Consider the following 25,231-nt stretch of genomic DNA (forward strand, 5'->3'; position numbering starts at 1 on the left):
CTTGCTTCCTCTTCAGCCCAGAATAGTCCACCAAGTCCACGTTTCCCTAATTCCAAGGTCGGATGGCTGAGTAGGGTAGAGAATGCAACGGAAGGACGCTAATGGAGAATTTTGCAGGGTCTGGGGGCAGAGCAGTAAACGCAGCCCTAAGCACTGAGTATGCTACAGTTTGGTAAAATCCACTCAAGCAGCTTTGGGATCCAAGGCTTGTACTGTATCCCCAACCAACACTAGGCAACGCCCCAAGTCCTCACACTTCCCACTCCGATAGGCGAAACTGCAAGAACCGGGAGGGGCGGCTGCCGCGTTTAGGCGCGAGGCACACACCATACCCTTCCGCAGCTTCCCACCACCTCCAGACGCACGTGTTTAAAGAGTCCCTGCTCCAACCGGTCCCGCCCCACCTCCGCTCGGCCTCCAGCCCTGCCAGTACTGCTGGCTTCAAGTTTCCTCCGAGAGGCGGGCGCGCACAGCTGCAGTGGCGGCGGCAGCGGCCACCAAGCGTCCGGCCGCGCTTCGCCACCCACCTTTCCTCAGCTCCCGGCACTGCAGTCTCCGCCCGCCGAGGAGGGCGCGCTCAGTGGAGCAGGAGTCCAGGGTGGGGCGCCGAGAGGAGGGAATCCCGGGTCACACCGCTACAGTTCTCGCAGTGGCAGAGGCGGCGGCGGCGGCAGCAGCAGGTGGAGCGAGCTACAGCGCTTGGCCTGAAACCCGCCGCTACAGCCACCCGGGCGGCAGCTGGCCCGCTGAGTGGAGCCAGTGCTCACCCCGGCCCGACCCCCGGTTTCCGGGACACTTGGGTTGCCGAGGCCGGCTGGCCAGAGTCGCGGTTGGGGACTGGCGCGCCCCGGAGCGCACGGCTGAGCTGGAAGCCGCGTCTGGGGCGCAGGACCAACTGAACCTACCTCCTCCCGGCTACCTAAAGACTCCTTCTCTCGGGAAAGAGCGCTGCCGGCTGTGGGATTTGGGAGGAGCTCGGAGGCCGCCCGGGCACCTCGCTGGACACTATCCGTTTGCGCCCCCGTGGCGCTGGAGGGTCCGGAGCGGAGCGCTCGTCTCTCTTCTGCGGTTTAGTGGCGGAAAGCAGAGAGCTCTTCCTGGGGCGGACGGGACCTCCTCCCTTGGTCCTCCGTGGAGTCCTTGCATCGCTTGTCGTGTTGGTCTCGAGGGGCTCACAGCTTGACACTAATTTGCAGGTGTTCGCTGCTGATTTGGTTTCGTCTTCGATTTGGGGACAGTTCCCGCCAACGACACTCGACACACGTTTCCCTGTCTTCGTCGGAGGGCCGAGTCTGGGGTCGCCGGAGCCTGCGGGAATCCAGCGCCTATTCGCTGACCCTCCAGTCGCTCCGCTGGCTGTGCGCCCTCCTGGGCATTAGCCTGGAGAGGAGCGTGCAGACGCGGCTCCTTTGAGGGAGTGCGGACCTCGAGGGAGGCATCGGGCTCCTAGGGGCTTCTTGGCGTGTGTGGTGGGATTGGGGTCAGCCGGCCATGGCCTTCACTTTCGCTGCGTTCTGCTACATGCTGTCTCTGGTGCTGTGCGCTGCGCTCATCTTCTTCGCCATCTGGCACGTGAGTAACTCTCTTTGGTCTCTCTTCTTTCACCCCGATTTCGCTAAATTTCCCCTATTTCACCCCACTTTTTCCACCTTGCGGGCGTGGGCGGACCGGGAGGGTGGACCTTCTGCTGCTCCTCTGTCTCGGGGCAGGAGGCAGTTCGCTGCATCCCTCCGGGCGCGCGCCTTCAGTGCCCTGGCTGGAGTCGGGTGGCCGCTGGTGCCCGGGTGGGACACCCTCTGCAGGACCTGACCGGGCGTCCCGGGTCCCGGGCCCCGGGGAGTGGCGGCTACAACCACATCTAACCCCTTCCTCTCCCGCTCCCTCCTCTCCTGCGGCAGGAGGCTAAGGAGAAGCGCCGCCGTCGGTCCCGGCAATTAGTCAAGTAGCTATAATAACTAAACATTTAAAATGTCAGCATCTGTGGTGGGTTGCATTTAGACGTAATTGGAGACAAAGTGGAAACACGACGAGAGCGCCTTGTAAGAGGTAGGGAGAGGCCGAGCCCGCGGAGAGGAGGGAGACTGGGCGATGGGGTCGAAGTGGAAGGCGGTAGGGGAAAAGCGAGGAAAAGAACAGCAAGGAGACGAGGGAGACTGGGGAAGGGAAGGCATCATTAAGGCCGTGGAGAAAAGTCACGAAGAGAGACCGTGGAGAGCGACGACGGTGTCCTCCTCTGCCCTCTTTGCGTTTGAACGTCCGACTCCTGAAGACCCCCTGCAGGTGGCGAACCTCCGCTAGGCCCCCAGAGTCCCCAGCCCGCACAAGCTTCATGTCACCCTTCCCGGGGCTATGCCAGGTGGAGGGCAGCCTTGGATCCCAGTTCTTTAGGTGTGGGTGGGAATGGAGGAGCGAAAGCTTCTGAATAGGAGAGGAGAAGTACTGAGAGCGCAAGAGTGCATACCCTGGTCCTCTCAAAGACAGTGCAACATTTAACGAGTGCATGCAACTCTCAAGGCTTTCTTCACTGAAGTTGTTTAAGCCCCTTATCCTCACCCTCAGAGGGCTGGTGGGAAGAATGACCAAGGCCAAATGTTTAGAAAGAGCATCCCAGTGCATAATTTCCCACCTTTAACAGCCTTGCCCTGCCCAGAGTCTAGGTGACAGGGAAGAACCCTGAGATGAATTCCTGGAGGCATGGTTCTGGTGAGCATCAGAGACTCTCATACAGTGGGGATGCCCCAAAATGAAGACGTGAAGAAAATTGCAGGGTGCGTGAGATGCCCATGTTTTGTGTAAGTGGTTTGCGGAGTGAGAGTTTGTCTTAGAATAGAACTAAGCAGCTAGAGCAGCTCCTGCTACAGGGCTCTGACAGAGAGGAGAGGGGAAACTCGGGGAGGAAGGCGGCTTCCGACCGTGTAACCTTAGGAAAGACCCTTGCTGGCTTCCTTCCACATCTGTAAAGTGAGAAAATTGACCTGAATGATCGCTAAGCTTTCCCCCATTTTTCAGATGTGTGTAAATCCGTGCATCAGTAGACTTAGGAATCGGGCGGGGGCGTGGTGATAGGGAATTCAAACATAGATATTTGGGAGATGATTAAAAAAATTCTGCTGTTTATAAGTATTGGGATTTTAAACCCTCCCTTCTCTGCTCTGCCAGGCTGGGTCTAATCTGTGGTAGATTGAGACTTGAAGTTGCTGACAGTTCTTAAGGGAAAAGGAAACTTACCTGATTGAGAATAGAAAGGATTACAGATTAGACCATGCCCAAGCAGTGCAGCAAACCTCTGCTAATGTGCTTTAAAGGAACTTCCTCAGCTTCTTTGGATTTGGGGAGTTACTTGCATTCTAGAAGGCCAACTACTCCCTTTTTTTCTGCAATACTTCATTTGCTGTTTTCTGTTTTTGCCTTGTCAGGTACCAGAGAGCTCCCTCAAACTCAGTCTGGCTTGGAGTTCTCTGAACTGGTCCCTGAAGCAGAGCAAGTAACCAGAAAGAATAATTTCCTCTCGTTCAGGGGAAGATGATTAATAATTCAAAAACAGCTTAATTGAGTGGTTTGTGCAGCTAGTTGACATTTGAATGAAAATTAGGTGTTCCCTCATCCAGCATTGGCCTCTGCCCTCCAGTTTCTCAATGCTCACCCCCTTGTCTAGGGGTGGTTGAAATGCAGTCAAATCCCAACTCAGGTTTTATCCAGATTCCTCATGGAAGTGGCAAGATTCTTGTTTCTAATAATGAAAAGAATTTGTGCGTTTTGATTTCACATTACAGTAATAATTTCATAGACTCAGTCCCTCCTTTCCTAGTCTTTTCCTTCTCTATCTCTTTCCCTCTCTCCAAATCAAACAACCTAAACCCCATCATACTGATTTGGTTTCTGAATATTGAACTGGGAAACCAGAGACACCCTGATTTCTGGGCATGGTTTGTATGTCTGGCTGTTAGTTACAAGGTAGTAATTATTTCGACCAAAATTGAGGAGCCTTGGTTTTACGTTAGACTGTTTGCCTTCTTTCCAGCTTCTTATATTCCTTATGAACTTCTTGATCGGACAAGGTATATTGATTGTGTGGTATGTATCAATACCCCCCAAAATGAATTGGGCACTTAACAACATATAGCAGTGAAAATGCCTGCCATGTTGCCATGTCTAGGCTGAAGATGTGAAGATGGCATGCTTTTCTTATTGAATTGTACTTACCTACTTAGGGGTAAGGATGGTAGCTGCTATGTGTTGGGTGTCTGCTGTAAGACAAGTTTTAGGTACTTTACAGAGGATCTCTCAGTCTAGTCATTTTCCTCCCCTTTCTTCCCACTGGCTGTCTGGGAGCAAGGATGGATGTGGCCAGCCTTTCTTTCAAGTCTTGTTTTTTACTTAGAAAATTTATCTGCATTTGTTTTCTGTTGAAAATATTTCAAGTTACCCATTTATTTTATATCAGCTACTATTTCTGAGTACATTTATCACATTGGAAGAAGCAGAAGAAAACTGAGCTTTTTCTGTGGCTTTGCATATCCTCAGGCATCTGGCCTCTTACTGCCCAGGCAGCCCTCATAACTGACATTTCCCAGATGAGGAAACTGGATCAGAGAGGTCACAAGGTTGCCTAAGGTTGCACAGCTGGTATGTATTGGAGCTGGTATTCATGGACTTGAGCTAGGTCTGTGAGACTTTTTTTTTTTTTTTTTTTTTTTTTGAGGCAGAGTCTTGTCGCCGGGGCTGGGGTGCAGTGGCCGGATCTCAGCTCTCTGCAAGCTCTGCCTCCCGGATTTACGCCATTCTCCTGCCTCAGCCTCCCGAGTAGCTGGGACTACAGGTGCCCGCCACCTTGCCCGGCTAGTTTTTGTATTTTTAGTAGAGACAAGGTTTCACCGTGTTAGCCAGGATGGTCTCGATCTCCTGACCTCGTGATCCGCCCGTCTCGGCCTCCCAAAGTGCTGAGATTACAGGCTTGAGCCACCGCGCCCAGCCGGTCTGTGAGACTCTTAAGCCTAAGCCCTTTCTCTAACTGTAGTCACTATTTTTGGATTCATAACTTAGATAATAATTTATATCCAAAGGATTACCTTTCTCTGTATAAATGAAATTTTAGAGTTGGAATTTCTGATTGTAGTTTTAACAGCAACAGCAACCAGACTGAAGACATACTATATATCCTTTTTTAAAAGAGGAAAATTCTGTTTATCTAGACTTTTGCTTATAAAATGATACAGGTTCCTTGTCCAAAATTTTGAAAATACAATGATTTATAATTAAATAATCACTAATCTTATCTAGAAAAGATTATCTCTTGTGTATTTTAAAAAATTGCATATGGCTGGGCTCAGTGGCTCATGCTTGTAATCCCAGCACTTTGGGAGGTTGAGGCAAGAGGATCACTTGAGCCCAGGAGTTTGAGAGCAGCTTAGGCAACATAGTGAGACCCCATTTCTAAGAAAAAAATTGCATGTGGATGTTTAGAAGGAAAAAAAGTGTCCTAAAGGGTTTTTGATGTGAAGTGATGTGTATTTGCAGCCAGTATAAAATGAATGGTGTTTACTCACAAGAGCCTTCTCAGCTCTGGCTTGGTTAAGCCTGTTTGCAGCATGTCTCATTTATATAAACACAGACGAAGCTATTATTTGAAAAAATCAAAGATTCACTGCTGGATTTCAGGTTTTTAGCTTTTGAAGTTTTTATATTTGGAGTCACTGTGAGTTTTGACAATATACAAATAAAATTAATTCCCAATAAAATTCCCTAGAAAGATCCGATGTACCATCTCACCTTGAAATATCTTTGGATTCACAGCAGCATTTGCTGTTTGAGGGTTTAAATGGCCCCAGACAGGGATGACATACATATGTACTGAGAGGCAGTGTTTCTAGGGAAGATGTCTTCATGGTGGAGCCTTTTGCAGTTCTACCCTGTTACAGACTCAGCCTCTGGAAATCTGGTAAACATCTCAGTTTCTCAGAGTAGCCATCTGGAAACAAAAAATGGATTTATGTGAAATGGTAGGATGCTTGGGGTTGATAATAAGTAGCCTGTATTTTTATGACCCTGCCTTGGCCTACTTAGATGAGGGTACTGCGCTCATTGCCAGGTCTTACGTGGTCTCCACTTTTTGTTCTACTTGTGATGCCCCTGTCCTTTCTGGCATCTCACTTTCAGGTGGGATGTCTGCAGCTCCAGCCTGCTCCATCCCCCTCTTATCTCCTCCCTCCATCACTGCCCATTGCCCCACAGCTGGAGGGGAAGGAAGCTCCATGAGAGCAGGGACGTTTTCTAGTTTACCGTTGTTTCTCCAGAGCCCAGAACAGTGCCTGACACACAGAGAGTGTTTGGTATAAATACCTGTAGGACAAATTCTTGTTTCCTTCTGGCTTGACTCATTTCCAGTTGATGTAGTGATATGTTTTGGCTGTGTTCACACCCAAATCTCATCTTGAATTGTAGCTCTCATAATTGCCACATGTTGTGGGAAGGATCTGGTGGAAGGTAATTGAATCGTGGGGGATGGGTTTTTTTCTGTGCTGTTCTCATGATAGTGAATAAGTCTCATGAGACCAAACGGTTTTATAAAGGGCAGTTCTCCTGCACATGCTCTGTTGCCTGCCACCATGTAAGACATGCCTTTGCTCCTCCTTCACCTTCTGCCGTCCTCATGAGGCCTCCTCACAGCCATGCTGAACTGTGTGAGTCCATTAAACTTCTTTCCTTTGTAAATAACCCAGTCTCGGGTGTGTCTTTATTAGCAGTGGGAGAACAGATTAATGGTAACTCGTTTCTGATTTGACTTCCGGCTGCTTCTTAAGGACTGCTTTCTAGGTAGTTTGGACAATGTGCATTTTCCCCCATGCCCTGGCACTTTGAAACTTTGGAAGCTAATTATTGCAAAGAAGACTGGCCATTGCCATGGGGTACAGGGCCCTTCTTGATGATAGTGGAGCTGGTTCTCTTTCAGAGGAGTAGGTTGGGAGAAGCACTGGCTATCCCTGGAGAGAACACCTTCTGGAAAGTGTAATGTCTGGGTTGATGCATGGCACCTTATCCTTGTTTGCATTGCATGCTGCCTTATCCTTGTTTGCATTGCAGTAACTCCCCCTGAAAAAGAAAGCTTACGTCATCGTTGTATTTCCACTGCAGTCATGTTAGAGAGGGGAGGAGAGAAGTATGCAGAATTCACAGGTCACCTTAAACAATCAGGCACCAGCCCCAATCCCAACTGTTTGGTGAGGTTTCAAGGCCTCACGGGTTGGATACTGGAGACACTAAAGTAACTTGTCTTTGACTTTAGAGTTACTGAACAAACATTAAAGGCAGCGAGTGTTGTGAGGCTCTTGCCAGGCAATTGGAGCTCCTGCCTATAGTGGCCCTGAAGCTGTGCCTGGGCCCTTGCCTCACTCTAGCCCCTCTGGCTACCTGGTGCCTTTCCCTTCCGTATATCCACATGGCTCTGTGCTTTGCTCTCTGGACTTGTTTTCTGCTGTGGATCTCTCTCCCAGTAAGTCTGCAAATAGGTTCCTCTGGGGCGTCATTCTTCTGTAGCCATGCTATCTGGATGGTGCCCATGCCACCTCCTTGTCACTGTCATCTGACTCACTCCCATGGGCCCCTCCACTGGGCACCACTGAGGACTTGGCTCCTGGCCAGTGTCCTGCCCTTGCTGTCCTGCAAGGCGCTGGGTGATGTTGGTTATCTGACCTCCCGTTTGGTGACCACTTCCGTCTTTGTGGTCCCTGGGCCCCCTGACCTGCCTTGGACCTGCCTCTGCAGTGTGAGCTCCCTGTTCTCTACTCCCACACTCTGCTGCCCCAGGGGTTCTTGGCCCTCCTTTGAGTGTGGCTTTTCCTTCTTCTCTCAACGCATCACTCCTCTAGGATTTCATTCCTCTTCTGTGTCATCACCCCTCATCATCTACCTCTTAGCTCCTGCTGCTGCTCTCCACTGCTGCATCCTCTGTTTCCTGTTGCTCCTGTAGTGGATGCCTCAGTCTCCCAGGAATCCACTCTCTTCCCTCTCTTCTCTCACCCCAGGTACCTGGGAGCTGCTGGGGCCCAGGTGGATGCATGATTTGACCTTAGCTGATCTCAGTATCGCCTCCTAACTCGTCAGTGGGATGTGAGTCAGTTCCTTCAGCTTCCACAACACTGTTCTAGATTGTTATCATTTTCTCAGAGCCCCCTGGAGCTCCTCAAACCATCCCCCACCCCCGACCTCCTCTGAGCAGGTGACTTTACTTCCAGCTCGCAGACAAGATAGAGATGATCAGACAGGGATGCCTCAGGACCCTGCCCCTCCCCAGACTTCTGATTAATGATTTATCTTTCCTTCTGGGACTCAGAAGCAGCAAAGTCTCTCCCTCATCTGAGGCCACTTCCTCCCCTCCTAGTTATCTGTGGGCATTGCTCCATCACTTTTCCCCACCTGTTTGTGTCTTCAGCCACTGCCCTTCGCAGGTCCACCCGTCCCCACCCCTGGCAGGTTCAAAGGCTGTGGTGCCTCTGAGCTGCAGACAAGCCTTTGGTCCCCAGGCCTTCTAGATGCTGCTCAACCTCTCTTCCTTTGCAAAGCGGTTTTATCTCACCACATCCTGCCTGCCATCGCCTCTTTGGAGTCTTACCTCAGACACTCAGAAACCACGGAGACTAATAAAACAAAGCCCTCTGCATCCACCACTCAGAATTGGCAAGTGTCAGCATTTTGCTATTTGTGTATCTTTTCTCTTTTCCAAAGACACTTGTTTCCTTTCTGGCTACCTGGCTTGTGTCCCCGCCCCTTCTCAGCCCAGCACTTGATGAGGATACCCGTGGTCTCCTGTGGCAATCTCTGGGCACCATTTAGTGCTTATCTTGGCCTCTCCATGGCTTTGAGACTGCTGTCTGCATCTTCTTTGCAACTGTTTTCAAATGTTGTTTTCCTGGGGCTCTGTTTCTCCTCCTGTGGGTTCTTCTTTCTGCACCTTCCTTTTCATGTTGGTAGTTTCCTGCCCTCCCAGACCTGTCCCCCGACACTGACCCGGGTGTCCATGGGGCCACCTGCCCCATGCCCCACAGTTGGATCCCATCCGAACTTGTCTTCATGCCCTCCTCACTCCTCACAGACCCAGTGGGTTTAGTCTCCACCCAGGGACCCTCTCTACCCCATCTGCTCCTTCTGTAGTCACCAGCCATGTCTGTCCCCTCCCTTCCATGCCTCCCATCCCTGCCTTGGTTCAGGCCCCCATTTGCTGTTTCTCAGAGCATCGTGGTTCCTTCCAAGCTGGCCTCCTTGGTTATCATCTCCCCTGGACTAATCTCCCCCACACATGGCTACCAAGAGTGATCTAGTACCTGAAAGGATCCTTCCATGTTATTCCCAGACTAAAGCTTTTACTGGTTTCTCTCGTTTTCAAAGTTTAGAGGGCTGGGAGGACCAGGTCCCAGTTAACTGTTTAGCCACATTTTGCATTTTCTGTGTTCCAGATATCGTCACCTTCTTGCAGTTCCCAAATGGGCTGTTCTGTCTCCCTGGAATGCTGTTCCCCACTTCATTCTTCACCTGACTGGCTCTGCTGCAGCCTTTGTCCTCTATGAAGCCCCATTCTCCCTGACAATCTGAGTTCACTTGTCCTTTGCACCTGTCCCCAGGTCTTGAGTCCCACTGTTTTATTTGTCTCTGTGCTTAGATTATAAGCTTCTGGGGGGCAGAAACTGCTACCCTCACTTGTGGCCTCAGTGTCCAGCATGGGGCAGTATGGTGGGAACTCGGTGATTTCCGTTAAATAAGTTAAGGATCTGGATAATTTATTACAGCCAGATTAAGCTTGACAGACTCTCCTTGACAGATGGAAAGAAATGAATACTTTCCCAGACTTACCTGGTTATGACAATCATCTGGATGCTTATTACAAATGCACATTTTTGGCTGTGCGCAGTGGCTCATGCCTGTAATCCCAGCACTTTGGGAGGCCAAGGCAGGTGGATCACGAGGCCAGGAGGTAGAGACCATCATGGCTAACACGGTGAAATCCCGTCTCTACTAAAAATACAAAAAACAAAACAAAACAAAAAAATAAAATTAGCTGGGTGTGGTGGTGGGCGCCTGTAGTCCCAGCTACTCGGGATGCTGAGGCAGGAGAATGGCGTGAACCCGGAAGACAGAGCTTGCAGTGAGCCAAGATCGCACCACTGCACTCCAGCCTGAACTACAGAGCGAGACTCCATCTCAAAAAAATAAAAAAGCACATTTTTGGGCTTTGCTGAAGGCCCATGGAATCCTAGGCTTGGTGGCTGTCTCTGTGTGAGGGAGGCTCACTGAGCTTCAGTCCAGAATTAGATGGAGGGGAGATGGTAGATGGCTCGCTTAACTTAAAAAAAAATTTGTTGTAAAATACATATATGACATTTACTTTTTTTAAACCGTTTTTAAGTGTACAGCTTAATGGCACTAAGTACATTCACATTGTTGTGTAACCATCACTACCATCCATCTCCAGAACTTTTTCCCTTCCCAAACAGAAACTCGGTGCCCATTAAACAGTAACTCCCCATTCTCTCCTCCCCAGGCCCCTGGCCACCACCATTCTACCTGTCTCTCTAAACTGATCTACTTCTAGATACCACGTATAAGTGGAATCATACAGTATTTGTCCTCCTGTGGTTGGCTTATTTTACTCAGTGTAATGTCTTCCAGATTCATCATATTGTAGCCTGTGTCAGCATTTCTCTCCTTTTTAAGGTTAAGTAATATTCTGTAAACCAAAAATAAAACTCAAAGTCCCCCCTAACCATCTGAATGGGCTCCCTCCTTGGCCAGGGTACTCAAAAGTTAACCTGAAGTTTTAGGCCATGAGGGGACGGGAGGGTGGGACATGTGTCATTACGCTCTCCTCCCTTTTGGAATTCAGGGAACACCAACTAGCATTTAGCATCAACACAGATCTTAGGTCTGTTAAGGAATATTTACAGTCTATTCTCTCTGAAGCCTGCTACCTGTCAATCAGAAAAAATTTAACTCTACCCAGGACCTGGAAATCGTCCCAACCACCTGCTGCCACCACTTTGAGTTGTCCCGCCTTTCTGGACTGAAGCAATGTGTATATATATTTTTCTTTCCCCCCCAAGACAGAGTCTTGCTCTATCACCCAGGCTGGAGTGCAGTGGCGTGATCTTGGCTCACTGTAACCTCTGCCTCCTGGGTTCAAGCAATTTTCCTGCCTCAGCCTCCCGAGTAGCTGGGATTACAGGTGCCTGCCATCACACCTGGCTAATTTTTTTGTATATTTAGTAGAGACGGGGTTTACCATGTTGGCCAGGGTGGTCTTGAACTCCTGAACCCGTGATCTGCCTGCCTCAGCCTCCCAAAGTGCTGGGATTAGTACGCCTGTGCCACCACGCCTGGCTGCAATGTGTGTCTTAAATGTATTTGATTGATACCTCATGTCTCCCTAAAATATGTAAAACCAAGTTGCACCCTGACTACCTTAGGCACGTGTTCTCAGGATCTCCTGAGGGCTGTGTCATGGGCCATAGCACTCATATTTGGCTCAGAATAAATCTCTTCAGATATTTTACAGAATTGGACTCTTCCTGTCAACAGTTCCGTTGTATGGATAGACTACATTTTGTTCACCCCTTTGTTGATAAACACTGGGTTGCTTCCGCCTTTTGGCTATGGTGGATAATGCTGCTGTGAATGTGGGTGTATGAGTATCCAGGGGCTTGAGTCCCTGCCTCCAGTTCTTTTGTGTATGTATTCAGACGTGCAACTGCTGGATCAAGTGTTCAATATTTAATTTTTTGTGGCTCCTGTGATCTTACAGGCAGAAACTCTTGGTCCTCAGTCTTTGCTGCACAGACTCTCTGCTCTTTCTTGACCCTTTGGCCTGTGATGGTTGCTGTCTCTTTGCTATCCTCTCTAGACTAGAGCAACAGCAGGACCTAGGTTCATGCATTTGTTTAAATATCTAGTCTGTTTTACTACATTTCTTAGAACCTTCACGTCTTATAAGTGAAAACAAAATAGTTATAAAATCTCTAAGTTTTTGCATTAAGCTCTAGTTGTGAGAAGTGATAAATGGTCCTTAAGCAGAGATTTTATTGAAGACAACTCTTGGTCTTTGCCAGGGAGCTTGCCTCATGATGACAGTTGTTTCTTCCAGAGGATTTCACCAGGAAGGGAGTAGCGGTGTTTCCCATGATTTTAGGGCTGTGAATGTTTTTGGCTTTGCGAGAACTGAGGAATGCACCTGCCATTAAGCACAAAGGGCATCTTGCCAAGAATTTTGTAGTACTTTATTAAAACCTTATTTGCATTTCTGCTCTCAAATCAGTGCAAAGGGTTAGCATTTCCATGGTTGAGGAGGAGAGAGTGTGGACCAGGCCGCCTTACCAGTGCTGCAGAGGAGCTGAAGTCTTACGCTTCCATATTTGCCCCTATCCTGGGGGCTGTTGGGGGTATGGAAATGAAGTAGGTTTTTAGCTCACTGGGAGACAATTTGGGGGATGATTTATTTTTTAATGTTTTTCAGCTTCCTTGAGTCACAAAAGTGATTTAATAAACAACCAGATTTCTAAAAAGGTAGTTTCTCTCTCACACATGTACACAATTACCACCACAACAAAAAATTCCATAGCAATGCACATCCCACACTTACCTGGCCATATATTTTGTAGGGGATAGAATTTGCTTTTCTTTTTCCTCCTGGGGTAAGGGTGGGAGTTGGAGAATGCTTGTAGGCCCATTTGCAGTTAGCACTCTTTGGGCTGAATGCCTTAGTGGGAACAATTAATCACACATTTATTCAACCATCATTTGCTTCTGACCATCCCGAGGCTTCTGGCCAAGGGCTCCCAACTCTGTTTTCACGGTTGCTTGGGAGTGAAATTAATGCCCGAAATTGCCTTCAGGTGAGTGAGGTGGGTGGTTTCTGCCCTTGAGATATGCTATCTGGCCAGAATGGAGCTGTAATTTCTGATCCTTTGCGGTATCTGTAAAAACCAAGGTGCAGGGCAGGCGCAGTGGCTCACTGTAATCCCAGCACTTTGGGAGGCTGAGGCAGGTGGATCATGAGGTCAAGAGATTGAGACCAGCCTGGCCAACATAGTGAAGCCCTGTCTCTACTAAAAATACAAAAATTAGCCAGTCATGGTGGCGTGTGCCTGTAATCCCAGCTACTCGGGGAGGCTGAGGCAGGAGAATCGCTTGAACCCAGGAGGCGGAGGTTGGTTGCAGTGAGCTGAGATCGCGTCACTGCACTCTAGCCTGGGCGACAGAGACTCTGTCTCAAAACAACAACAACAACAACAAAACCAAAAGTGCATGCCCAGGACATGGGGATGACAGAATGACCCACTGATTCCCTTTTCACTGGATCCTTTCATCCTAGCGAGGGAAGAATGGCAGGCCATGCCACCATGAATCCACCTAGTGTTCCTCTCCATTCATCAGCTTTCCCATGCGTATTCTTTCAAGGTTTTGGTTTCCCATTTGAACTCAGCTCCCACCACTGCTCAGTGGCTTCTCTGGGCTGTCTGGCTGGTTCAGAAGTCTGTGGTTGTTGGTGAGTCCCTGGCATTAAAGATTTCCCAGGCCTTGCGTATTCTTTCTTTCTTTTCTCTCATTTCCTTTTCCCTCTTCTTCATCTTCCTTTCTTTCTCCCTCTTTCTCTTTTGCCCCCCTTTTATTTCTTCTCTTGTGCATACATCTTAGATCTGTGGAGGCGACACGATATTACTTAGCCTAGCTGGTGGCCCTAAGACTGGGAAGTAAGCTGACACCACCTCCCACCTCCACAGCGTCTTGAACAGTGGGCTGGCATTTCCAGAGCATCAGTCTTAGGTATATTTTCTGGTTTTGTGTTCGCATGGTCCATTTTGACTCCGGGATGCAGCTCTCCTGCTGGGGAAAAGTGCAGGGGAGGAAAGCAGTGTCTTGGCACTAACTACTTCTTTTTTTTTCTTATTGGCAACTGATTCATGAACTCTAAAAAAAGAGTTGATAGCAACATAGCCAGCTAGCTGTAGCAGCCCAGATGGTCCCCTATATAATAGAGACATTTGTATCTTGGATTAAAAAAAATTTAACTGTGTTCTGTGAACCTTTTTAAGAAAAAGGAATTAGTAACTGCATTCCAGAGTTGTGGCTATGGAAATAGCCAAATGATTAGGTAGTTCCCCGCCATGCAAAGAGTAGGAAATAGGACTTGGGAGGTCCAGGGCCAGGAAATAAGGGGAGACATATTGCGAGGGCACTGCCCTGCATTGTCCATAGGTCTGAGATAACCCACTCTCGAGTGGGGCACAGGGAGAGAGGTCCTGTTTGAATGCATGTGCATGTGGATGTGGATGAGGAGCTACATATCCAGGCTTCTGTGTGTCCCCACGGCTACTGCAAACTGGGAGCCTTTAGAGCAGGTATAGGCAGACAGGGGTGGAAGAGAACACATTGTGTCAATAGCTTCTAAATTCTACACTGAACAGATACATAGGTTATTCTGCTTCCTTTCTCTGTGGTCATTGGGAAATGGTGCAGGCCACATTCTGCTACAGTGAATCCCATATCTAGCAGAATCTCATTGTTATTGTCTTATGTCATCAGCACACCTTTGGTTGGAGCTCGGACATCCTTGTCCAATGGGGTTCTAATTGCAGTGGTCATTTCACAAGAGGTTCGAGTAGGGGGGTAGGTCTGGGAAGGGATTTGGAAGAGCCACTGGGTTGCAGTGTGTGAGGGCGGGGTGGGGTGGTGAGGAGAGGTGGTCTCCCAGATCGTGTGAAATCATCTGGAGCTGGGAACTGGACCAGATGCTGTGGGATTTCAAGCCTCTCAGTCATTACGAGACCATGACTTATCCTGGAATAATTTTTCTTGCAGGTTCCGGAGAGTGATAGGGAATTGAGCCGAGGCCAGCCAAGCATATGTGCTGACTGGAGGAAAATGTGTTCAGTTTTGACATCCTTTCCTCTTATTGGCTGGTAGTTTTAGTACCAAAAGTCATGCCCTAGAAAGGGACTGGCAGCAAATGGGACTGGTGGTGCTGCTGAGGGGCACTCCTTAGTAAACCTCTCTGTCTTAGCAAACCTCCCTGCATCCCCCTGGACCTTTTGTTTCCTTGTATGTGAAATGAAGGAGCTGGATGAAGTGATCTCTAAGATCCTACCAGTCCCCAAATGCTGTGGTTCTCTACTGCTTGCTCCCTGCCCCTTATTCTTTTGTCTTTCGCCTGCTGTAGTTTGTCTCTTGATAGGTTTCCTGGGTATGAGGTGTCAGGTTTCTCAGTAAGGAATGTATCAGTTAAGATTCTTTTTTTTTTTTTTTTGAGAGAAGGTTTTGCTCTGTCGCCCAGGCTGGAATGCAGTGGCATGGTCTCTGTTCGCTGCAACTTCTGCCTCCCGGGTTCAAGCGATTCTCCTATCTCAGCCTGCCAAGTAACTGGGACCACAGGTGCCCACCACCACGCCCAGCAAATTTTTGTATTTTTTGTAGAGATGGGGTTTTGCCATGTTGCCCAGGCTGATCTTGAATTCCTGGGCTCAAGTGATCCACCCGCCTCAACCTCCCGAAGTGCTGGGCTTACAGGCATGAGCCACCAGGCCTGGCAGTTAAGATTCTTAGAAATCAGTTCTGGTCATAGTAACCAAAAAGGGGATTTATGGGAAGGGAATTGGAGTACTCATAAAATGGATGGAAAGTCCAGAAAACAAAGCTTGAAACAATAGAATAGCCAAATTTAGACCTCTGTCCTTGAATCACTCTGAACTTCTAAGGCTGAGCTGGGTGAGTGCTGCCTGTTGGCTGTACACAGTGAGAACTAGAAGTATGGCAGAGCATGTGCTCACTTGGAAGGAACAACAGTTGTGTGAATTAAGAATAATGAAAAAGGGGCTGGGCATGGTGGCTCACGCCTGTAATCCCAGCACTTTGGGAGGTCGAGGCAGGTGGATCATGAGGTCAAGAGTTTGAGACCATCCTTTTAATCTCTCCAGTGGAAGGATGGGCCCCTGGATTATCCCCTCATCAGGACTGCACCCAGTGGGAGAATTCTCCAGAGGAAGTCAGACTGGTGTAGAAGTGTGGCATAAATGTGGGTGACCAAAAAATGCCAGATAATCACTGCTTGGGTTCTTTGGTTTAATTTTTTAGCTTGTCACCTTGCCTGTATTCAGGGAAAGCAAGATTTTCTCTAAAGTCAAGATTAACTTCTTGGTGCCACAGACTCTTTGATGTGTTATCCATGTGAGCTGCAGAAAAACATCTTATTTCTCGCCCTTCTCAGCTTGATGAGGAGCAGCTGTGGTCTGGCAGGGAGGATGGATTTACTGGATTTGTGGCCCTGAACATGTTTCCCTGCAAGGGGATGACTAGCCACCGCCCCTTAGGAAAATCTCCACTTCTCATGAAGACATCCCATGGCCGTGGAGGCAGTGCAGTATGCTTCCATGGCACGTGTTTGTCCTTCTGAGTCTACAGCTTTCACAGAGTCCTCTTGGATGAGGGCTTCACAGGACTTTAGCAGAGCATGTGCTCACTTGGAAGGAACAACAGTTGTGTGAATTAAGAATAAGGAAAAAGGGGCTGGGCGTGGTGGCTCACGCCTGTAATCCCAGCACTTAGGGAGGTCGAGGCAGGTGGATTATGAGGTCAAGAGTTTGAGACCAGCCTGGCCAACATAGTGAAACCCTGTGTCTACTACAAATACAAAAATTAGCTGGGCGTGGTGGTACACACCTGTAGTCCCAGCTACTCGGGAGGCTGAGGCAGGAGAATCGCTTGAACCTGGGAGGCGGAAGTTGCAGTGAGCCGAGGTTGCGCCACTGCACTCCAGCCTGGGCAACAGATTGAGACTCTGTCTCAAAAGAAAAAAAAAAAAAGAATAAGAAAAAAAAAAAGTGTTTTTTTTTGCTAGCTTGATGTCTCCCAGTCAGTGCAGGCCCAAATTCTAGAGGATAAATGGTAAAGTGAAACCTAGCTCTTCCTTTCCTTTTCTTCTTACTGTCCCCCATGGAGCATAAGCTCCCTGCCTCCCAACTCCCTCCTCTTTCTGAGAAATGCACCCCCGCCCAGTTACCCTGCATCTAGTCTGTGTTGAGCAGAAGTGCTCAATTTCACATCCCCACTTCACACTAAGCCAGGGTGGAGGCCCCTCTTTGGCCTTACCTGCACCACTTAATATGCCTTGCTGCATCCCCACCAGGAGATGCTCACTCATAATTAGCAAAGTTGGCAGCTTCCAGCACTCTTTGGAGTATAAGTTGTTTTGCTCCATAAATGGGAAACAGCATCCGTTGTCTCACGAGAGGTGTGTTAGTCCGTTTTCACACTGCTATAAAGAACTACCTGAGACTGGGTCATCTATAAAGAACAGGTTTAATTGACTCAGAGTTCCGCATGGCTGGAGAGGCCTCAGGAATCTTATAATCATGGCAGAAGGTGAAGGGGAAGCAAGGCACATCTTCCATGGTGGTAGGACGAAAGAGTGAGGAGGGGAACTGCCCTAAACACTTTTAAACCATGAGATCTTGTGAGAACTCACTCGCTATCATGAGAACAGTGTGCGGGAATCCGAGCCCATGATCCAATCACCTGCTACCAGGCCCCTCCCACGACATGTGGGGATTACTGTTTGAGATGAGATTTGGGTGGGGACACAGAGCCAAACCCTGTCAAGGGGAGAGGTGATATGATGGCTCAGAGCGATGCTGTGTGCTGGCACCTCTGTTAAAATGAGTTTCTTAAAGGAGCCAAATAAAGTTTGGTGTGGTAAGATTATTAAAATCAACAGAGAAATGACTGTAAAAATAGCAAGCATTTTTCAAGAAGTGAGTCCTGCTGAGCAACAGGGAGGAAAATAAAGTGCCGGGGGCTGTGCTGGGACAGGGATGCTGACTCAGACCTCACAGCGCAGCTGAGCTGGCCTTGGCCTTGGACATGAGCAGTCAGCCCACAGCGTGGAAAAGTTTGGTTGTTTCTGAGACCTACTTCTTAGCTTAGTCCATGTATTCATTCAGTTTTTCCCTCCTTTCTTCCTTTGTTAGAGACAGGGTCTTGCTTTGTTGCCTGGGCTAGAGAGCAGTGGTGTAATCATAGCTCACTGTCACCTTGAACTGGCTCAACTGGGCTCAAGCATTCCTCCTGCCTCAGCCTCCTGAGTAGCTGGGATTGAGGAGAGAAACCGTTTCTCTTTTAACCGATGACCAGGCCTGAGGTTAAAAGATTAACCCCCCACTCTAACCACATGTGCTCTCAATCGATCACGACCCTTTCACGTGGAACCCCTTAGAGTTGTAAGCCCTTAAAAGGGCCAGGAACTCTGTCTTCGGGGAGCTCGGCTCTTAAGACGCAAGTCTGCCGATGCTCCCAGCCAAATAAAAACCTCTTCCTTCTTTAATCTGGTGTCTGAGAAGTTTTGTCTGCGGCTCATCCTGCTACAGGATTATAGGTATGTGCCACCGCACCCAGCTAATTTTTTTTTCTTTCTTTCTAGAGATGGGGGAGGGTCTCACTCCCTTGCCCAGGCTGGTTTTGAACTCCTGGCTTCAAGCAATCCTCCTGCCTTGGCCTCCCAAAGCACTGGGATTACGGGCATGAACCCTCTTTTTTATATCAAAATACCAAGTGGAATGTTTCATTCAAGAAAACAAAAATCAACAATACAATGAGCCAAAACCCAAGACAGTAAAACGTCTGGGGCCAAGGGCTTAACCAGGAGCAGCTGTGGCACCCCGTTGTTAGAAGCGTTGATTGCTCTGTGTTGGTGCACCAGGTCTTAGCTGATGGCATCATCCTTCTGGTAATGGGGTTGGGTTGGGTGAGTTCGGTTTACCATTTGCAGATTTGTTTTCTTTTAATTTGAATACATTGATGAAAAAGCATAGAGTCATATAATCACATAATCCTAGAATCCTGACACCTAAAGGGACCTACGATCCCCTGGTTCTGTCGTCTCATTTGGAAATGAGGATACTTTAACACAGAGAGGTAAGGTGACTTGGCCAAGATCATGGCCTATTCAGGACGAAGCCCAGAGGGGAATTCTGTTTCCTAGTTACCAGACCGGTGTCCAATCCCAGGAGCTTTCATTAGACAAGCTAGTGTCCTTTATAGCAACATAAATAAACAAAAACTTGATCTTTTTGAGCTATGCTGTGTGCTGGCACCTCTGTTAAAATGAATTCCTTAAAGGAGCCAAATAAAGTTTGGTGTGCAAAGTTGTTAAAGGAGTCAAATAAAGTTTGGTGTAGTTACTTGGTCTTCACAGCTGTGTGTACTTAGTGTTCCTACTTCCTCCACAATGCATAATTGGATTTTGTGGCATTAGTTGTTTTCTGGATGGGCTGAAGGAGAAAGACATTGATTGAATTAAAAAAGTACACATATAATATTCAGCCAATCTCCATGTTTAAGATATTGCTTAGCCCTGAGGAAGATGTGAATTAGAGGGTTGCTTTAAGATTTTTATTTATCTATCATCTATTTGCAGTATCTAATATCTATCATCTATCTGTTTTTGAGAGATGCATTCTTTTTCTTTTTCTTTTTTTGAGATGGAGTCTTGCGTGGTTGCCTGGGCTGGAGTGCAATGGCGTGATCTCGGCTCACTGCAACCTCGGCCTCCCGGGTTCAAGCGATTCTCCTGCCTCAGCCTCCTGACTAGCTGGGATTACAGGTGCACGCTACCATGCCTGGCTAATTTGTTTTTTGTATTTTTAGTAGAGATGGGGTTTTCACTATGTTGTCCAGGCTGGTCTTGAACTCCTGACCTCGTGATCCACCCACCTCAGCCTCCCAAAGTGCTGGGATTACAGGCATGAACCACCACACCCAGCAAGAGATGCATTCTTTACTTGTGAGCAGATGTTTCCGTCTGAGAGGTCCCCGCACACACATGCAGCCCTAATTCAGAGTTGTGAGACAGGCAATGTGCTGCACCTTGATGCCAGTCTCCAACCCCCCAACCCCACAAGTCAGTTCTCCTGTCTCTGGGTTACATTCTTGAACTGTCAAACAAGGGGCAAAACAGTTGCTTCAGCCTCCCGATGTTCTGAGTGGGCAGGGTCACCCTCTCTCCTGCCTCAACATAGCAAGATGAAGGTCGTGCATTTTCAGGAGCTGTTTAGTACCGGCCTCCTGACTTGCCTTCAGAAGATCTTTGTTAACCAACAGAACCACACCCTTTCTCCCTTTGTCATAGCGTTGTCTGGCTCAGTACAGTCTCACAGGAATGGGTCATGAGCAAGGGAATGGCTGGCTTATTACTAAGTGGCCAGTTGAGGTCTTGTTGCTCACAGAGTTAGAATGTTACGAATATCACCAGCCACTCAGCTGGGTAGAGGCAGAGCACTGTGGTACTGTCTTCTTGGGTGGCCTCTCGAGGCCCTTTCTATCCTCTCAGTGATCCCTTGGCCAGTCAACATCTTCTGTCTGCACCTCGCACCCCCAGTCCCTCTATCTGGCACTCCCTCTCTGCCAGTGGCACCTGTGACCCTTGCCTTGCGGAAGACAGATTTGCTGTGGCTTCAATTCTTTTAAAATTGATGAATAAGAAAAGTAAAATTAAGCAAATGGGCATTTCCTGTTTATAATGTCTCCAATAGAGAAAGCCTGCTTTTGAGTGTAACTGAAATGTTTCCTGCCCTAACAATAAAAGAAAGAAAAGGCCCATGCAGCGAGATAGAAGAATGCCTTGCGGCCGTGCCTGTGAGCAGGTGCCAACATCCTAGAGACTGGGCAGGGTTAGCCTGCATCTTCCACTCCAGACTCCTTAGTGGCTGACCTGGCCCTTGGATGGCTTTACAGCCTGTCCACCCAGGGAGAGGCCGGGCAGTGTCAACAGAGGATGCTCGTGAAGAGTTGAACACCATGGGGAGATTCCCAAGGCACAAGGGATGTTGACAGGGTTTTGGCCCAGCCCCTGCCTCCAGGATCAGCCTTTTTCAGGGGCCTCCAGAAGGCTCTGTGGATACTCCTGAGTCCCTCACACTAGGATGCGCATCCTGACAGGTGGATTCTCTTGTGGTTCATTCTTCCCCGTGCCATGTCAGACCTGAGCTTCTGAATTTGGGCTCTGGAACTCTCCTCTGGTTTGCCTTTCCTGACTTTACCAGCAGTGCCATAACATTCTGGGTGCCAGTTTCCTGCTCTGTAACAGGAGGGTGGCGGGGTTAGTGGTTCCCATAGCTGGCACATCCCTGGATATTATCTCTCAGGAAGCCTTACGTGGGTTCAGGACTCTGAATTTTTAGCTCCCAAGTGATTAGAACATGCAGGTAGCATTAGGAAGCTTCAGGAAGCACTGGCCATGGGATCTCTCCAACATTCCATGATACTCTGTCTTATCCTCTCATGATCCCGCTCTAGGACCTCGCATTAAATGAAGTTCATCACCTTGTCAATACTTTATACTTGATGTCACCTCTGTACCTGTAACATGCCATTATTTATTTGCAGTTCTACTTTTTGCCAATCCATATTTCCAATTTCCTTCCTCCTCCAGGAAGTTTCTCATGATTTGCTTCTTACCTGCCAGTTTCCCTTTTGTCTGGGGTCTCCTGTACATCCTCTAGGTAGTATGTATCTCTCACTGTGGAAAATGAGCCTTACTGTTTTGCTCAGAAAATGTATTCTTATGGTTGTTTGGTCTGCAAATTCTCTTTCCATGATAGGAAGGTAAATTCCTGAGTAGCCTTCTCCCCTCCCGGCAAGGAGCCCAGGGTCATGGGAGGCTCAGTGCGTACTGTTGACCTTTGAGCTCTCTCTTCCATAGGAAATCGACAGACACTGCCTAGCATTCTCTTCAAGTGGATTTTCAAATACAGGAAGCCCCATTACCTGATGATGATGTGATTCAGACCTGGGTGGGGTCCTCATGTCCCTCTCCTCCTTCAGGCCTTGAAGGAGACACGGCTGAAAAGGAGCAACCCTGGTGTCTGTCTTGTGAGCCCTCTTAGGGGCCTGTTGGCCCCACCTCCACAAGCTTGAAAATAATGGAAAATCTTGAGTTCCTTCAAGGAAAATTCCAAGTACCTAGCTAGCCTTGAAAAGTAAAGGAACAGCCTGATAAGCAAGAAGGTGATAATAACTTAAAACAATAGCCAAGGAAATTAGAGCCAGAACTTGTTTGGTTCCCTATAGAAACTAAAGATAACATCTTAACATATATGCCTGAGTTGTTTTTCGGAAACCTGGACCCCTACCAGATGGAAAATGCCATCCGCTGGCAGGTAGACCTCAGATAAGGGGGAACTGAGGACTGAACTCTGTCATTCTGTGTTCTAAATTTCTTCTTGAGGGCCTGGAGGGAAGTCCTGCCTACAGGCCAGAGCTTAACATTCCTTTCTGCTGACCCCAAGATTATAGACAAAGCCTTGCTTCCTTAACCCGATTGTAGATCAGAGAATCTTTAAATCCACTCATGACCCATAAGGCTCCAAGATATCCCACCTTTTGAGGCCGAAATGATGTATCACCTCCATGTATTGAGTTACGATTTTGCCTGTAACTTCTGTTTTCCTGACATGTACCTCTGCCTTTAAAAACCCTTGCCTGTAAACTATAGAGGAGACTAGGTCTTGAGTGTGAGCTGCCCAGTTTTCCTTGCTTGGTGCCTTGCAAATGAATGCCCTCCTTTCTCCCACTGCAAAACCTCGGTGTGAATGTGAGGTTTTACTGTGCTGGGCAAGTGGACCCCAGTTCAGTAACACCTTTCCATTTCCTCTCACTATTCATGTGTGTGTATGTGCAGACATGACAGGACACCCTCTGCTCTGCAACAGTGAGTGTGTGCTCCTTCACCAGCCTCCCTCTCCTCTCTGAGCGGCACTTTTCTCATCTGGGTGGCTGGGCAGGTGACAGAACAGCCCCTTTCAGCTCTTGTGCTGTAGAGACACCGTGACTCCTTCGTCATTCCTCACTGCTCCTAGCCCTTCAACAACAGTTGCCCTGAGAGGCAATTTGAAGCATGATGCTTAGAAAAGCCCTTTCTTTGCAAAGGAGGTTGGTGTCAAGTTTGGAGAAGGCACATGCAATCTTGGGTGATTCAGAGCTTAGCAGACTCTCAGACCCCTTTGTGTCTCTCCTTTTCTGTGATCTGAATAATTTATTTACTCCTCAGCATCCCCACTTCCTCTTCTAGCTATTCTCTGCTCATTAGTGTCTGTGCCCAGAGCAAGCAGGGGCTGGAGGAGCAAGTGAAGTGAAGAGCCCTTCACTGGCTCCCTGCTGCTGTGTTGTGAATTGGTGGGGGGTCGTGGCAGAGCCGAACCCAGAGATAAGATGTTTGGGAGATAACAAGGGATCTCTGCCACCATCTGCCAAGATTCCCTTTGTGTGTCACCCCTGAGGCATGGCTGAGTGGTCGTTAAGGTCCAGGGGCTGTTTGGGGCAGGCTGCAAGCCAGCTGCTTGTTGTGTTCTAAGCAGCAGATCTAATGGTGAGGGAAGAAGGAGCACTTGATCTTGAGCAAGTGTGGAGGTGATATGTTTCCGGGAAAGAGTTGACATTCAGCAAAGATTACACCATATTCTTTTACTTTGCATGTGCTATATTTGCCTCTCTGATCAGACAAGTGCAATTCCTCAGGGGCTCTGAGGTTCATTTTCAGTATAATTGGGATGTGAAGACGCTGTGATTGGAGTCTTTGCCATGGTAGCAGAGGGACCCAGGGGAGATGCCTGGGCTAAGCCTCCTCGGCATATATTGGCATTACCCTTCTGCTGCTCTGAGCTGCAACAACTGCTGTACAACAAGAGGTTTAGCCCCACCTGCAGGGGAGGGGAAGAGAAGTTTCCCTTCCGAGGGAATGCTTCTCCTTGTCCACCAGTCAATTCCCGGGGAACAGCGCCCAAGCTTGACATGTATGACTGGGCTGGGAACCCTCGCCTCCATCCTTCCCCACCTGGCCTCTTTGGATTCCCCACTTTTATTCACTGATGCCCTCTTCATCCCAGGTACCCAGGTGCAACACCCTGGGGTCATCTCCAGAGAACTCTTCTGGAGAATCAGGGTCTGGTCTGTACCTTGTGGCCATTGCTTCCCATTCCAGCCACCAGCCCAGCTGAAGGAAGCCAGGAACCACCACCCCTGGAACAAATCAACATACTGGTGTCTGAGTAGAAGAGGTTGCTGGGAGCACAAATGCTGCAGGTGTGGCCTCTGCTTAGGCAGCTCTAGCTGGATTCCAGGGTCTATTCTGGGTACTGGTGCACTTCTTAAAGGAAGATTGGCTAACTCTTAGAGGATGTGGCCTCTACCCACAACACACTTCCTTTTTTCTTTGTCATGTTCTAATTCCTTAGCGACCATGTCTAAAATTTTCCTGATGCTCCCAGGCCCCCACCTTGGAAACTCGAGTTGTGTTTGTAAAACTAGTGAAAACCATTGGTTTGTTCCTCATGCATTCAGGGTATTCCTTGACCAGAAATTTGCATACTTCAGCATGTGCATGTGAGTCACCAAAAAACATCTCCAAAATTCAGATTGTAGTTCCTGCCCTTAGGATTCTGGTTTGGGAGGGCTGGTTATGCTCAGATTGGACATAACAAGATTTGTTACATAGTGTTTTACTTACATTGCTATTTTGTTCGAGGATGTTAAGGATGGGGCCACCGTAGTAACAACTGATACTGACTGCATATTTGCGGTGTCTGGCGCTGCTGTAACTGCAACAACTCCTTTAATTTCCCCACTGCTCTATTATGCAGATACTGTTTTTTTTTCCTTGAGGTAGGGTCTTGCTCTGTTTCCCAGGCTGGAATGCAGTGGTACGATTATGGCTCACTGCAGCCTCAAAGCCCTGGGCTCAAGTGATTCTTCTGCCTCGGCCTCCTGAATAGCTGGGACTACAGGCATATAGCCACCATATCCAGCTAATTTTTTGTTTTTTGTAAAGACAGGAATCTCCCTATGTTACCCAGGCTGTTCTCGATCTCCTGAGCTCAAACAGTCCACCTGTTTTGGCCTGTCGAAGTGCTAGGATTGTCGGTGTGAGCCACTGTACCTGGCTGTAGCTACTATGATGGTGTCTGTTTTTCAGATTAGGAAGCGGAGGCACAGGTAGTAAGTGGCTGAGCCCGGACTGATTCCAGGTAATCTGACTCCAGAGCATGGCTCCTTACCACTGTGCTCCTCCACCTTTCTGCTCTACATTCTGGGTGACTCTTTCAAGCTCTCTGTGCTCTATAGGTAGAGATTTTATTTTATTTAAGAGAACGCTTTGCGTTTCTGATTTCTCGTTGTCTTAGAACTGCACATACATCAGAGAGGCTGT

General features: G+C 48.4%; 1 protein-coding gene across 1 annotated transcript in view; it reads left to right on the top strand.

The window, feature by feature from the left end:
* Nucleotides 1-794: 794 nt before the first annotated feature.
* CNIH3 (cornichon family AMPA receptor auxiliary protein 3) overlaps nucleotides 795-25,231 on the top strand; it is a 139,421-nt gene continuing 114,984 nt past the window's right edge. Inside the window, exon 1 of the mRNA XM_011929505.1 lies at nucleotides 795-1,572. Within this exon, the coding sequence (XP_011784895.1) occupies nucleotides 1,492-1,572 (81 nt within the window). The 5' untranslated portion in view covers nucleotides 795-1,491. The remainder of the gene's footprint in view (nucleotides 1,573-25,231) is intronic.

Source organism: Colobus angolensis, unplaced genomic scaffold (assembly GCF_000951035.1).
Source record: "Colobus angolensis palliatus isolate OR3802 unplaced genomic scaffold, Cang.pa_1.0 Scaffold81, whole genome shotgun sequence".
Taxonomy (NCBI): Eukaryota; Metazoa; Chordata; class Mammalia; order Primates; family Cercopithecidae; genus Colobus; species Colobus angolensis.